Here is a 16,136-nt window from a genome sequence, read left to right as displayed (position 1 = left end):
AAACCTACTTGGTGACCTCAAACAAACAAATCACACTCTCTCAGTCTCAGGATGGCAATGGCAACCCCCCTCCCCCGAAGAAACTTGCCAATAAGACCCCATAATAGGGTCACCTTAGGGCTGCCATAAGTCAAAACATGGAGGCACACAATAACAACAACAATAAACTGCAGAACCTAGGATTCTACAAGATGGTGCCATTGCAGTGAAAGTGGAAGCAAACAAAAGAACTGTACGTTCCAAAGGTTTTAATAAAAAGCCAAATTTTAACTTGGTGCCAGAATGAAAGCAATGTTGGTGCCAATTGAACCTTAAAGGAAAGAAAAGGAATTGGGAACTTAAGAAGATAATGAAGGTGAGATAAAAGTTTGTTATAATGTTCCATCCACATAGTATTCACAAGCATGCTAATTAAAGCAAGAGAATGTAGTGCATGGTCCCTAGTGTCTATCTCTGGCTTTCCTTTGGTTGTGCAGAACAGTTTTGTTGACGTTGTAGTTTGCCAATAGGCCCATCATTCTGCGTGACTAAGGATGAAAATCTTGGTGACACAAAATAGTTGATAGTAATTGCAATATTATTGTTAATCTGGGTAGATTCCAAGTCAAATTTAGTCTTACTTTTTAAATTAAGATTGCTGCACCAGTTTATTTCATACACTGCACATGGCTGGTATAGAAATGTTTAGGACTGGAGTGTCAGTTTATTATACAACAAAGGGGTCAGTATGAACAGGGAACAAAGGAATACATTTCAGATCATGCTAACTATTTAACTGTATTTTCCTGTTTTGATTGAGCTTGAAAGATTTAGAGCCTTATAATGTGAGAAAAGAAAGCTGAAATAGATTGGGAGAGTAGCAGCTTTCTGTGTTCCTCTTTGCGTGCCAGTGAATTACTTCCTTTCTCATCCTGATGGAGACAGTTGTAAAAGCATTTTGTCATGCTGGAAAACTCTGGCAAAAAGCACAGCTTTATTACTGTCTTGCTCAGGAAGGAGAACAGTAGTGCTATGACAGCATGTGTAGAGGCAAGGAGAAAGCTGCTGCTCTCCCAATCCATTTGGGCTTTTTTTTCATGTGATAAGACTCTTAGAGCTAGTCGTGCTTATGGAATTTACACCACTAGCTTGCGATAGCTGTTTGAAATTTTACAGGTCGCTATTGGGAAACTGTGGAAAGATTAAAAATAAATCAGTTTTATTGTGCCCCTACTGCCTTACGTTTGCTGCTGAAGTATGGAGATGAATATGTGAAGAAATATGACAGATCTTCTTTAACTATCCTTGGATCAGGTGAGGATGCGCAGGTTAAGTTATTTCTCCATTTGAAGTTCATAGTTCAGTTGATTTTCTTTGAATACAGAATTTCCACAGGTCTGTTCTGAAGCAAAAGGATTGTGGGGGAAGAAACCTGAAGAATTTTGGTTGTTGACTAAAAATTATGACACCAAACACTCTTGCTCTTTATAGCAAGAAGGGATCTTCAAGAGATGCTATACACATTTTCCTTGAAAACTTGCAAGTTTTTCTTAAATTCTGCCATCTCTTAAACCATATATTGTGGTTGACAGTTGCTCTTCTTGAGACTTTCCTAGTCTTGTGTGTAAACCAGTGGTGGAAATTGTGTGGCCTTTGGACTGTATGAAGCCTTGCAAGTTCCCATGCAGACCTCACTACCTCAGGGTCTGCAAACCACTACTTAAAGTAAAAAATTGGCCAAAAATCTTTCTGAGGGTATATGTTTGGGCTTAATTGGGCATTAGACCACATCGAGTGCATTTACCTTAGCTTGAAGACCAGGGAGAGTCTGGGGATTCTGTTGGTTTATCGTCCACCCCGTAACCTAACAGACTCCCTAGCCGAGCTGACACAACTAGTCTCGGAGCTGGTGTTGGAGTCGCCTAGGCTGCTGGTCCTGGGTGACCTCAACATCCCCCTCGAGACTGGGTTGACCAACCTTACTGGAGCAGCTCGGGAGTTCATGCTTTCCATGACAAACATGGTCCTCTCCCGGATAGTCTCCAAGCCTACACACTGTGCAGGTCATGCCCTCGATGTGGTCTTCTGCACGGAACAGGCATATCTGTGGGCGGAGATAATTAGTATCTCTGCTTTGTCGTGGACGGATCATTTCCTGGTTAAGGTTGGACTCAAGGCCACTATCCCTCTCTCCGGGGGTGGAAGACCGATTAGAATGGTCCGCCCTCGAAGGCTGATGGAACCCGCTAGGTTCCAAGAAGCCCTAGAGGATATTATGGTTGGCAGTGCTGGCGACTCTGTCGAAACTCTGGTTAATATGTGGAATAACAACTTTACCAGAGCGATTAACATGATCGCTCCCAAGTGTCCTTTCCAACCCGCTCAAAATCGTAACCTTTGGTATATGGAAGATCTTAGACAAATGAAGCGGGCTGGACAACGACTAGAGAGCCAGTGGCAGAGAACTCAACTCGTATCCGATAAGACACTTCATTTGACCTTTCTTAGGTCCTATCAAGTGGCGATAGATGCAACTAAGAAATCCTTCAATTCTGCATCTATCGTGTCTGCAAAATCTCGTCCTGCTGAGCTGTTCAGGATAGCGAGGAACCTAACCCAACTACCTCCTACCCAGAACCCTTTATTAGATTCTTCTGAAGCCTGCTGCGATGCTTTTAATGATCATTTTGCAGATAAAATCTCTCGGATAAGAGCTGATTTGGATGCCAATTTGAGCACAGAGACAACTAGAGAGGCATCCAGTGCCTCCGCCATTACTGTTAGACTGGATCAATTTGAGTCGGTAAGTACTGAGGATGTGGACAAGCTTCTTAGTAGTTTGAAAAAGACGACTTGCCCTCTTGACCCTTGCCCAACCTGGCTGGCTATCCAGGGGGGAGAAAAAATCATGGTGATGCTGAAAAACATAATTAATGCATCCCTCAGCGAAGGCTCCCTGCCTCCCTGTCTCAAGGAGGCAGTAGTTAGACCACTCTTTAAAAAGCCCTCCCTGGACCCTCTGGATAGAAATAACTACAGACCAGTCTCATTTTTGAGCAAGGTGATCGAGAGAGCAGTCACCAATCAACTACAAGCAGTCTTGGAGGAAACGGATTTTCTGGATCCATTTCAAACCGGATTCAGGACGGGATACGGAGTTGAGACTGCCATGGTCGCCTTAGTCGATGATCTCCATCTGGGCATTGACAGGGGAAGTGTGACCCTGCTGGTGCTCTTGGACCTCTCAGCAGCCTTCAATACCATTGACCACGGTATCCTTCTGGAACGCCTGAGGGAGTTGGGTATTGGAGGCACTGTATTGCAGTGGTTCCGGTCCTACCTCTTGGGGAGGTTCCAGATGGTGTCGCTTGGAGACAGTTGTTCGGCCAAGAGGGAGCTCAAATCGGGCATCCTTCAAGGCGCGATTCTGTCCCCAATGCTGTTTAACATTTACATGAAGCCGCTGGGTGCAATCATCTGGAGACATGGGGCGGGGTTTTATCAGTACGCTGATGACACCCAAATATATTTCTCTATGTCTCGGACTGAAGCAGTGACTAAGGATGGCATCTCTCCTCTGAATGCCTGTCTTGGGGCAGTAATGGACTGGATGAGGGAAAACCGACTCAAGCTGAATCCAGGTAAGACGGAGGTACTCGCTGTAGCAACCCCGAATCCAGGAATGGAGTTGTGTCAGCCAGTTCTGGATGGGGTCACACTTCCCCTGAAGGATTCTGTTCGCAGCTTGGGGGTGCTCCTTGACTCGTCGCTCCAACTGACAGCTCAGGTGGATGCGACAGTCAAGAGCGCCTGCTATCAGCTCCGTCTGATACGCCAACTATGCCCCTTCCTGGAGCCGAGGGACCTGGAAACAGTAGTACATGCACTGGTAACCTCTCGATTGGACTTCTGTAATGAGCTCTACTTGGGGCTACCCTTGTGCCAAGTTCGGAAACTTCAGTTGGTACAAAATATGGCAGCCAGATTGATCACGGGAGCTTCTAGGAATGACCATATAACACCGGTCTTGAAGTCCCTGCACTGGCTGCCTATTAGTTTCCGGGCAAAGTACAAGGTGTTGGTGATCACCTTTAAAGCCCTACATGGCTTGGGCCCAGAGTACTTGAGGGAACACCTTCTTCCCTATAGTCCGCCCCGCACACTAAGGTCCTCTGGAAGAAATCTACTACAGCCAAAAAAATCTAGATTAACATCAGTTTCCCAGAGGGCCTTCTCTACTACTGCTCCTAAACTATGGAATGACCTGCCGGAGGAGATCCGTCACATTTCCACTCTGACAGCTTTTAAGAAAGCACTCAAGACGGATCTCTTCCAGCAGGCCTTTCCAACTTAGGCCTGTTACAGACTGCCAAAATAAAGCTGCTTCGAGTCTCTTTGGAGGTATGCTAATGATGCATGGGTCCTAAGAGTCCGGAGGTCACACCAAAGCCACACTCCATTCCTAAGCACTGGAGTGCAGCTTTGGTGCAGCTTCCGGATTCTTAGGATGCATGCATCATTTAAACAGCATACCTCCAAAGAGACCCGAAGCAGCTTTATTTTGGCAGTCTGTAACAGGCCTTAGTTACCCTCCCCAGATATAGAGATATTGTCCCCTCATTTGTCTATTCTTCCCCGCCTATGTTTCTGCCTTTTTAAATGCTTTTAATGTTTTTAATGTTTTTTATACTATTATTGTTTAATTCTGTTTTAGTACTGAGTATGGGGGGCGGTAGGTCTAGGGTTTGATTTTTAACTTCATTGTAATTGATGTATTTTATTGTTGTAACTTGCCCTGATTCTTTGTGATTGGGTGGGCTATAAATAAATCTTTATTATTATTTATTATTATAATCACTGTTTTAGTGATCAAAACACTGCTCCATTCTTCTCAAAAACAGTCCCCCTCAACAGTGGTGACTGTAACCCTACTCCTAATTCTGGTACAGTGATGGGTATTGTATGCCCAAGCTCAAGAGAACCATGCCCTTTCAATCCTCTGGGCATGCCCATTGCTGATCTAAATGTGGCTGTATTTTTATTTCATCCTGTTTCATTTCTCAATATGTTCAGAGAGGACGTTTTTATCATGCAGTCGAAGACGCTTTCTGTTTCAAAAAAGGGCTCTTTTAAGGCCTACATTGGCCTAAAGTGGGCCACAAATGTGATACAAATGCTCCATACACCTACAAGAGAGCATTTTTGGGCAAATGTTATTGAGTTTTTTTGAAAAAAAATTATAAAATTTGTGTAAAATTTTTAACTCCGGGGGAGGGGGGAGCATGAGGGCTTTTTTTTTGGGGCGGGGGCTGGAACAAAGTCCCTGAGGCCACATTCATGGGCCGCACTTTACCTATCCCTGTTCTAGTCTTAAGTTGTCCAGTTCCTTCAGTCATTCTATAGATAATGAAATTTATTGATCAAAGATAAAACTATTTTCACTAGAAGTCACAGTTTTTAAACATTGTTTTGAATTTTAGTGGGAGAACCAATAAACCATGAAGCATGGCAGTGGTTCTACGATGTGGTAGGAGATGGAAGGTGTACTGTTGTGGACACATGGTGGCAAACAGGTAAAATAATGACAATGAATGAATATTCACAAAAAAGCAAAGGAGTACTTTGTGTTATCTGGCTATTGTCTTAAGTGGCAACCTGATTACAGCCATTATATTTGTTAACAATACTGAACATGTTACATCAGTTGTTTTTCCAAAAAAAAGCAGTCACTTCAGACAAGTACACAATTATGTCTTCTTGAAAACATCTAGATTATGGTTTATGTTTTCAGCATATACTATCTTTGCATATGCTGTAGATTTAAATCATTAAATGATTTTCAAAGTTATTGAATTGTCATTTTCAAAACAATGATTCTAGGAAATGTAGCTGAATGGGAAAGATTTTTGAGGGACAGGACTTCTGGGAAACATGTTCTATTACAATGTGTTTATGGTGTTTTGAGACAAAGGATATAGTACAGAATTCAAAATATTAAGCATTCAGTTTCTGGTTTTGCTATAGAATAGAAGTAAAGTGTTGTTGTTGTGTACCGTCAGGTCCTTTTTGACTTATGGAGATATCATGGGGTTTTCTTGGCAAGATTTTTTCGGTGGGGTTTGCTTTTGCCTTCCTCTCAGGCTGAGGGAGTATTTTGCCCAAGATCACCCAGTTGGTTTCAGTGGCTGAGCGGGGATTCAAACCTTGGTTTTGAGTCAGAGTCCAATGCTGAAACCACTGCACCATGCTGACTCTCTGCTAGAAGTAAACTTAAAATTCCTGTGCTGCTGCCTGTAATGTTCTTTCCAATAACCAAACCTCTCCTTGCTGCCATTTTTGCTTTGTTGCCTCCTGTATCTGAATGCTATTATCAGTTGAAAGTATGCTCCTTCCAAAGAAAGAAAGTGAAGGGAAGAGGAAGAAAGACTATCAACCTGTTTAGCTTATAATAACCATTAGGGAGATGGGAGATGGGGGTCTGTCCAGTTTCACTGTGTCCTTCTGGCACACCACAGTGTAGCTATAAAATACTCAGATTTGTAGCTGCAGTCCCCTAGCACAGCCTTAAGGGATGAAGAAAAATATGGTGTCTTTATTTCTTTTCTCATTCCTTGACCCCCATCTCAAGGCTCCTGGTCTTGTCTACACTGCTTAAAATCTGCCCTCCTGATTCTGGGGCAATAAGGGCACACAATGCATGGCTCTATCTGTCCCAAATTTGGGGTATCCTTCCTTACTGCAGAATTTTTAAACACTGGAATTTTTCTAGGAGTTTGCGCCCTGCCACCCCAGCTCCCAACACTGCTTTTCCCACTCCTGTCACCAATGCCACCTTCAGACATTTATTTTAAATGTGACATCTTAATTTTCAATTGGAAGGGAAAGGGTTGGGATGGGGAAGAAAGAAACTGGATGGTGTGAGAGAGAAACTCAAGCTGCAAGGTGAGTGAATGGTTAAAACTGAGGGATGTATGCCATGGGGTTAAAGAAATTTTCTTTCTCTACTATGCAGTGAACTTTCAGGAGAAGTGAAAGGAAAAATATATTTCCCACACTTCAGAATGTTCTCCCGCACACTATATACCTAGCTATTAAAACAGCAGGTTCTTAAAAGGAACAGTGCCTGGATTGGTTTTCCCTCCTCCTCCTCCCCCCCCCTTTCTCTTCTCTTTTTATGTTTGTCCCCCCCCCCCCCCCCCCATTGACTTTTTCCTTTTAAGAATGAAATCTTGATAGTAGGAATAGTGTCATTAATCATCTTCATAAGATTCGCTGGAAAATTGCTATAAAAGTGATTAAAATGTGCTACCTAATATAGCAGGGGAAATATGCAGTTTCATAGAAAGGAAAGGAAGTCCCCCCCCTTTCCCCATACCTGAAATAACACTCCTCAGGCTTGAGTGGCACTACAAAGTTTATATCCTAAGAGCAGCCCTGTTTATTTCTGAGGCTGCATTGTAATCTTTTGCTTCAAATTCAATTTCTAAAATAATATTGGTCTAGCCAGTCTTATAAACTAATTATTTGAAACAGAATGATTTCTCCCTATAATGATTGCTGCTGAAAAGCCATAAATGTCTCAAAAGCTGATTATTCAGTGTATACAATGTAAATCCACACATTTATGAGAGATCTATTGTTTCCCGTGGATATAAATGCTCCTTAAAACAATAATTCACATACAGAGTTTATGAGGATATGCAGTGTGTGTTAATTTTCTATAGTGTTACCTCAATTGCACATCTCACAATCAATTTAAAAATAGCTCATTAATTGCTGTTTATCCTTTCTGGGGCATTGCTCTCTTAAGCAGCAGTGTGCCACAAGATAATCAACTTGAACAGGCATAAAGATTAGCAAATCAGGCTTTACGAATCCATTTGAAAGCATTGGGGTGAGTGGATAAGTGAGAGGGAGATTATGGGAGAGAGTATATCAGTGGGGTGGAGGGTGAGAGCCAGGTATAGTACAGACAGAGAGCTCATAGTACAGACCTTAACTATTAATATATTTGGAAAATGTGATCAGGCTCTTGTGTGACAGTACAGTTTCCAGACCCTGTGTCCCAGTGAATCTCATTTAGTATTCTCAAATGCAATATTTCCATAATTTCAAAGGTTGCAGTAAGACTGGTTGCCCATCTAGCCAAACATTATCTACTGTGACTGGCAGTGCTACAACCCACAGGTTTCTTCAACAAACAAAGATGTGTTAAAAAACAAATAGGAGAAATGAGGTGGAGTAATAGCCTACATCAGCCTATATTTCAGAGAAAGGAACTGGCAAAACCACCACTAAGTATTCTAAGTGCTTTTCATAATGTGCTGTACTGTCTGCTGGTTTTTTTAAATGATCTTACTTGTTAGGAGGGCAGGCTTTCCCTAGCTTGTTATGAAGGCAGATCCTCCTTTTTCACCCAGGTCTGCTTGGGGAGTCTTCATCTGGACTTTGGCATTCCACCCTGCGACGGGAATTTGACATTTGTACCAGTAAATGACTTTTATTCAGTTAGAAGTGTTTTTCTGCTTATCTTGTCGCATTTCTAGCAATGTGGCGTGGGCCTGGATCCAGTTTGGGGGAGACGGGACATGTGTGCTTGCCATTTTTCTCTTTCCAGGGATCCTCTTAAACATTGAGAATATAGGCTAATTGAATCCAACCCAGCTCAGGGGCTGCTCACCTGTCTTACTCCCAGTTGGTAGAGCTACTGCACAATGGCCTACATCCAGGTCGATACTGTGGTTTCCCCTCAGCAGGTGGTCAGGAATGGGGCTTGGTTGTTCATTGGATTCCAGGCAGGCTGTTGGATGACTGGATCCATGTTGCATGCTAGGCCAAATTTATACATCTATAAATAATGAAGTCGTGATCTCTTTTCTGCAACTGTATTGTGTTTTGTTGCCTGTATGTTCACCTGAACCCCAGCGTTACCCAAAGACCCAGAAACATTCCCAGTGAAACTGGTACTTTAGAGAGGCTGCACCAGTGACATATTAAACAGTAGTGTAAAGAAAATGGCAAAATGTACAAGGTGGTATTCCACCTTGTACTGTTTCTGAACAGTAATGGAGACTTCTTGTCTTTTTTTTTCTTTTTCTTTTTTAAACTGGAAAGGAGCTTTCTTTTTCATGTCCTTTCTACATGTTTTGAAATAATGGTGGGCTCTGTGGTTTGGCACCATTTCTCTAAAATAAAGAGCAGCTTCAGCAGGCAGTTGCCAGCTGAGCAAAATAAGAATATAAGCACATTTGGGGGTTTGCATGAAACCAGTACTGAAAGATTAAGTTACCCAAGGTACTTCTGAATTTGGCAGAATTGCGTTAAGATGCGGTTGAAGTGATTACATTTTTTAAGAAAATGTATGACAAGGACTGGTACTTGGGAGCAATTTGCAAATTGCATCTACTGTCTTTAAGTGTGGGCACATTTGATACCCTTCTCATATTTGGTGTTCATGTATTCATAACCTGTTTCCATATTCTGACACATGAAGTATTCCTGTTTCTTGTCCTTTGGCAGGAGCAGAGTCTTCTACTTCCCCAGACTTTGATAAGGACAAATGAGATAAAGAGGTTAATGCCTTAAAAGTACTGTATATAATATAAGCAGTAACAATGGCTTTAAGATTTTTTGTGATTTGTAATTAGGGCACACAGCCATCCATTACCTTTTAGACTTCTCAAAGAACTTTCCCATTAGCGTATAAGCTATGTTTGATCCCTGATCTCTATAAATGAAAAATAGATGGAGGATTGCTGTTTTGTGCCAACTAGGGCAGCGCTTCTTTCTATTTCTCCAGATTTCAGAGGGCAAGCAAGAGGCAAAATCCTGAGATAAGAGTACTAATAAATTATAGACATTTAGTAGGAGATCTTCATTTGGTGTAAATTACTACAATTGGGGGAATTGCATATATTTATGCCAACTGATGTGTGTGGCTTTTATTACTGTGAGGACCAATATTTCTTTGATTTTATTACTGTTGCTTCTTTTTGTATATTTGCTAGTGTTAGGCTATAAAAGATCTGATTAAGGTTGAAATCTCTGATCTGATTTAACATTTATCCTGATAGAAATGAGGAAAGAATGATTAAGAGGCTCAGTCCTGAATTGAAAATAATCGCAGAATGCCCATAATGGGTGGGAGGATCTAATCCTATACAATAATAGCATTTTAGTCTCATAAACCGCTTTTCGGCAAACCATTTGAAGTGCTGTGAAAACAGCCCAAGGAAGCACATTCCATAATGTCCTTGCACTTCTATCATTGCTGTTGAAATCACTTGCTAAGTACATAAAATTGGGTTGAATATAATTTTCTAGTCAGCTGCCCAGCTCACAGAGTAGAAGAACTGAAGAACAAGAACAGAACAAGGAGCTTCTCTGTATTTTTAGATGGGAGCTAAGAACCTGAGCCCATATTAGTCTAGCATAGGGATTTTTGTTTTGTTTCATGAAGTGTACAATCAACAATAGAGGGTAAATTGGTATGGTAAAGGTGTTGACTAATAGTTCCAATAATGCATGGTATTACCATGATAATGGCTGTGGATGGGGGGGGGGGGGGAATATCCAAAATGTTGTGGTAGTATTGAAAGGAAGCTCTAGGACACAGGCACAAATCATGAAGCCCTTTGGATGTTGCTAAACCAAAACTCCCATCAGTCCTGGCCAGTGTAGCCAGTGGTGAAGAATGTTGGGAGTTGAAATGCATCATTTCAGCGAGCGGTATTATTCCTCTTCCCTGCTGTGGAATGTGATTGTCACCTTCACATGCTCAAACATGTTTTTCTTTCCAGTGTGGATGATTTGGCAGTCTTATAATGCCAGTTAGCAATGGGGAAGGAGCATGATTTGGGTAAATAAGAAATCTGTTTTAACCCTGACTGCCGATTGTCCATCCCTACTCTAAGTTTGTCTTTGCTCTTACCCACCCAAACTAGTAACACAGGGATGGGCAATCACCAGTCAAGATTAAAAGCCAGATTTCTTGTGTACCCAAATCATGCCCCATCCCAACTATTTGTTTGGAAGAATAGTGATAAACCCCCCCCCCCCTCTCTCTCTGTCTAATCTCAGTAAAGTTGCTTTAAGAAGTATGCCCATTTAGGATTCTGGGCACCTTGAATACTTAATGGATCCTGGCAGTCCAGAGTGATGGGGATCCTAAATGAAAAAAACATAAGAAAATGATTAGACCTTAATGAATGATCTCCTTTTCATGTGAATTGTTAGCAAAACCTTTCAATTTGGGGGGTGGGGGTATTTCCATTACAATGAATGATAGATCTGTTTTTGTTAAATGTAGTTACATTTTTTGCCTTTTTTCAATTAGAGAAGAGTAGAGAATGCATGGATTTCAGCTGACTTTCTTTCCTCATTATTTTTCCAGAAACTGGTGGGATTTGCATTGCACCTCGGCCTTCAGAAAAAGAAGCTGAGATAATTCCAGCTATAGCAATGAGGCCCTTCTATGGGATTAACCCAGTACTGATGGATGAGAAGGTGAAAATGCAGAGAAATATGCAGTAAATAAGATGAGTCTGAGTTTATGTATTAGGGCCAAGTGCTAAGGCTATAGCCAAATATCCCATCTTAAATATTTTGAAATACCAATTTTAAAATTTAATAAAATTTAAATATATTTTTCCAAGATTTCCATGCAACTGCTCCATAGGAGTTTGGAACCAAAAAGTTTAGAGGGATCATAATAAACTAAAATTTCCTATGAGTCAGATTGATGGCAGACTTGACTATACAGTGGCCCCTTGGTATCGGCTAGGGATGGTTCCAGGACTCCTGTGGATACCCATGGATGATCAAGTCCCATTGAATACAGTGGCATAGTAAAATGGTGTCTCTTACATAAATTGTAAAATCAAGGTTTCCTTTTTGGAATTTATGGGGCCATGCAGACAAGGCAAAAGGAGCCGCCACAGGTGACTCCCAACCTGATTGCGCTGGGACTGTGGAAACCGCATTGGCCTGTTTCCTGAACCCGGCCACTTTTCACTACTCCTTTTTGTGCTAGCTCTTCCAGGTTGCCATTGTCTGTGCAGCTTCCAGCCGCTTTCAAGGCATGCATTGTATAAACTCCATGCTCCCAAGGCTGGCACTTTTGGCTTGTCTGTTTCAGGCCCATATTGTTTTGAATATTTTCAAACTGTAGATGGTTGAATCAGTGGATATAGAGGGCCAACTGTACTTTTTTAAGGAAGCTGTGGCATAAATGGCCTATAGCTGCTCTAGAAAATAGCTAGAGGTTCCTGGAGCATTTGGAATCAATGTGCCCAGTTGAGAGGGAGATGAATGTGAAGAGGAAAGAGATCCAGATACTCATACTTTATATTTTTAACTCCAAACATTTTTTTTAATTCTCATTTTAAGATGAATACTTGAGAGAAGGTGGCTTACCTAAGTTTACCCAGCAGCTGAGCTGGAGTTTCATTATGGGTTTGTTTTAGGGTTGAGGCCAACACTTGAACCACACTGATTGTTACCTAACTGATGGAAATCATAAGATATTTTAACTACTTAGAGCTAGAACAACTAATGCAAAATGATGAGCATTCCTTCAATATCACCAGAAGAACTTGGGTAAAATCAGCTCTTTACAGCCCCTTATGCTATAAAATAAAGTCCTTGGTAATGGGAGTGTGGTGTGGAAGAAAGAAGATGGGGAAGAAGTTACATTTCTTGGGGTTCCAAGTAGTCATATCTATATGTGTATGTGCCTTCAAGTCACTTGTTGACTTATGGCGACTCCACAAATTTCAGAGGGTTTCTTAGGCAAGGCATACTCAATGGTAGTTTTGTCAGTTCCTTCCTCTCAGTATTTGTTGGTAGTCTTCCATCCAAGTACTAATCAGATCTGACCCTTCTTAATTTCCAAGATCAGATGGGATCTGGTGCCTTTATGGTATTTAGGCCTTAGTGATATCTATCATCTTGCAATACACACAAACAATTGTTTTGCTCATATACATACTCTGCGTTCTGGGTTCACCATATGTCACCCTTGGAAAGCATTTTGATCTAGGTTGAAGATTGACATTTTCTTTCTTGGTGGTCCTAGTGTAGATACTGCACATATGTGTCAGAGTCCCAGATGTGAATGTAAAAGTACAGTTAGGCCTTTTCTCCAGGTTCTCGGAGATTTCAATTTCATTGTCCTGATAATACTCTCTTTTTTGGCTTGCACTCCCTTCCTTCAGGGAAATATTTTAGAAGGTGGTGATGTCTCTGGTGCCCTTTGCATTGCACAGCCCTGGCCTGGGATGGCACGTACTATCTATGGAGACCATCAGAGATTTATAGAAGCTTATTTTAAAACTTACCCAGGTAAGAATGATAAAAAGAAATGTTGGTGTAACAAGTGCACAGCATTCATCTGCATGAATTGCAGGGTTTTCTTCTTCTTTCTACATCAACAACATGGTGTGCTTTCTCTGCATGTAAAAACATTAAAGTTCTGCACCAGGGAGTTTTGTACTACGAGAAGCTGAATCCTGTATTCAGTACCAGTTATGCCTATATAAAAGCAAAGATTTATATAAAGACAATGTGGAGAAAAGTGAACATTCTGAAATATTTCTGTGCATTTAATATCAGATTGAATTCTAGAAAAAAAGCTGATAGAAAATAGAATATTATATTAGGCTGACACAAGGCTGCAAAACATAAATAAAATTCTGCTGGTACTATAGTCAATGTGCTGGTGCAGCAGATAAAATTAGTGATGACCTGGAAAAATGCTGAGATCTAGAACTGATATTAGCCACAATGATCTCATAACTGGGAGCCTTCTCACATGAGAAAAGAAAGCCAAAATGGAGTGGGAGAGTACCTTTCTCTCTGCCTCTCTACATGCCATCGTAGCACTTTCATTCTCTTCTTGAGGGAGACATTTGTAAAAATATGCCTTTTGCTGAATGTGTTTTTCCAGCATGAGATTCAGGCAAGGAAACTGCATTAGAAAAACATGATATAGACAGACAGTTGCTCAGTATCCATAGACCAGGTTAGGGCAATGCTTGGAGCATTGTCAAAATTGCCTTCTTGTATCTACAATTAATTTTCCCTAGAGAAGTAAAACCCAGAGAGTGGGAAATATGGAAAAATTTGGGGGAAACCCAATGTTTCTTGTTTCTTTTCCTGCGGCTTTATTTTTTTATTTTTGAAAAACTGTACTTATTAGGTTTGTTTGTTTGTTTCTTTGCTTGATTCCACTGACAAAACCAATTAAGTTCCTTACAGTTTAAGACCTTTTGTAAGAAAAAAAATTAAAAAGTAACTTCACATTATTTTCTGAATAAATGTCACTTTTAATATACCAAATGTGATTTATGCCATACAACATTATGTGTAACAGTAACTTTCAGTCTGTGAAAGATGCTAACATTACATATTTTTAAATTTTTTCCATAATCTCCATTTAAAAAACCCTGGGATGGGGCAAACATTTCTCCCTGCTGGTTGAACATTTCCAAAATAAGTTGCCTCTCTAATTATCCTGTTTATTTCTGCTAATATCCTTCCATAGCTTTTCTTTTTGCTAGTAATGCAGGCATTACTTTCTATGTCCATCTTTAGTAATGGCACAGAAGTGTAACAGAAGAATTGCCAATAACTTGTCCCATTTGGAAGAGAGCTGTGATGTGGTAGAAAACAAAGACACCCGAGTCCCACTTCCAGAGTTCATGTTTTTGGACCATAGTTTCCTAATAATAATAATAATAATAATAATAATAAATTTTATTTATATTTCCTGCCTCTCCCTGTGGATCAAGGTGGAATTACAATTCCTACAGTTGCCCGTTTATATATACATATAACATGCATGTATTACTCAATAAATTTGCATGCATGCTTACATGCTATTTGGTATATGTATTTTAAAACACATATTGTGGGAAGTCATCTTTCCATTGTGATAATTATCTGTCTGCAATACATACACAGTATTGCCCCCCCCCTCAGGAGTAACTGACAAAGTTATTTAAAAGCATTGTGATCTTAACAAATGTTTGTGCCAGCATGTACTGACAGTATGCCTGTTTTGTCACTGTAGGTTATTATTTCACAGGTGATAGTGCTTACAGAACCAAAGAAGGCTATTATCAGATAACAGGTCGAATGGATGATGTCTTAAACATCAGCGGACACAGACTTGGAACTGCTGAGATTGAAGATGCCATGGTAATTGTTGAGCACCAATAATTCAATCATCTAAACTGATCAGACATAATAGTTTATCAAGGGATAACACTAGTGCATAGGTTTTTGGTTTCAGGGCTGGCTCACCTGTGGACATTCATTTATGCTATCATTGTGGCATTATAGAATCATAGAATCATAGAGTTGGAAGAGACCGCAAGGGCCATCCAGTCCAACCCCCTGCCATGCAGGAAATCACAATCAAAGCATCCCCGACAGATGGCCATCCAGCCTCTGTTTGAAGGCCTCTAAGGAAGGAGACTCCACTACACTTCGAGGGAGTTTGTTCCACTGACGAACAGCCCTTACTGTCAGGAAGTTCCTCCTAATGTTGAGGTGGAATCTCTTTTCCTGGAGCTTGCATCCATTGCTCCAGGTCCTATTCTCTGGAGCAGCAGAAAAAAAGGTTGCTCCCTCCTCAATATGACATCCCTTCAAATATTTAAACAGGGCTATCATATCACCTCTTAACCTTCTCTTCTCCAGGCTAAACATCCCCAGCTCCCTAAGTCGTTCCTCATAGGGCATGGTTTCCAGACCTTTCACCATTTTAATCACTCTCCTTTGGATGCTCTCCAGTTTCTCAATGTCCTTTTTGAATTGTGGCACCCAGAACTGGACACAATATTCCAGGTGGGGCCTGACCAGAGCAGAATAGAGTGGCACTATTACTTCCCTTAATCTAGACACTATACTTCTATTGATGCAGCCTAAAATCGCATTGGCCTTGTTAGATGCCACATCACACTATTGACTCATGTTCAACTTGTGGTCTACTTGGACTCCTAGATCCCTTTCACACGTAGTTTCGTTCAGCCAGGTGTCCCCCATCCTATATCTGTGCATTTCATTTTTCCGCCTTAAGTGCAGTACCTTACATTTCTCTGTGTTGAATTTCATTTTGTTATGATTAAGGGATGACTTATGTGTGTGAATAAGCT

The 16,136-nt window shown here is 40.9% G+C and overlaps 1 protein-coding gene across 5 annotated transcripts in view; it reads left to right on the top strand.

The window, feature by feature from the left end:
- The window catches only part of LOC149310459 (acetyl-coenzyme A synthetase 2-like, mitochondrial), a 65,004-nt gene that overhangs the window by 35,662 nt on the left and 13,206 nt on the right, over positions 1-16,136 (top strand). For all 5 annotated transcript variants that reach the window (XR_016281663.1, XR_016281662.1, XM_089528982.1 and 2 more), the window contains exons 7-11: positions 1,156-1,293; positions 5,460-5,552; positions 11,372-11,484; positions 13,194-13,320; positions 15,050-15,177. Coding sequence is in view for 3 of the 5 variants with exons in the window: in XM_089528982.1 (XP_089385108.1) it covers positions 1,156-1,293; positions 5,460-5,552; positions 11,372-11,484; positions 13,194-13,320; positions 15,050-15,177 (599 nt within the window). In the remaining 2 variants the exon portion in view is untranslated. The remainder of the gene's footprint in view (positions 1-1,155; positions 1,294-5,459; positions 5,553-11,371; positions 11,485-13,193; positions 13,321-15,049; positions 15,178-16,136) is intronic.

This window comes from Sceloporus occidentalis, unplaced genomic scaffold (assembly GCF_023333645.1).
Source record: "Sceloporus occidentalis isolate IW3139 unplaced genomic scaffold, rSceOcc1.0.p SCAF_6, whole genome shotgun sequence".
In the NCBI taxonomy this organism is placed as follows: Eukaryota; Metazoa; Chordata; class Lepidosauria; order Squamata; family Phrynosomatidae; genus Sceloporus; species Sceloporus occidentalis.
Note: the sequence above shows the minus strand (reverse complement) of the source record. Positions and strands in the feature narration are given on the sequence as shown.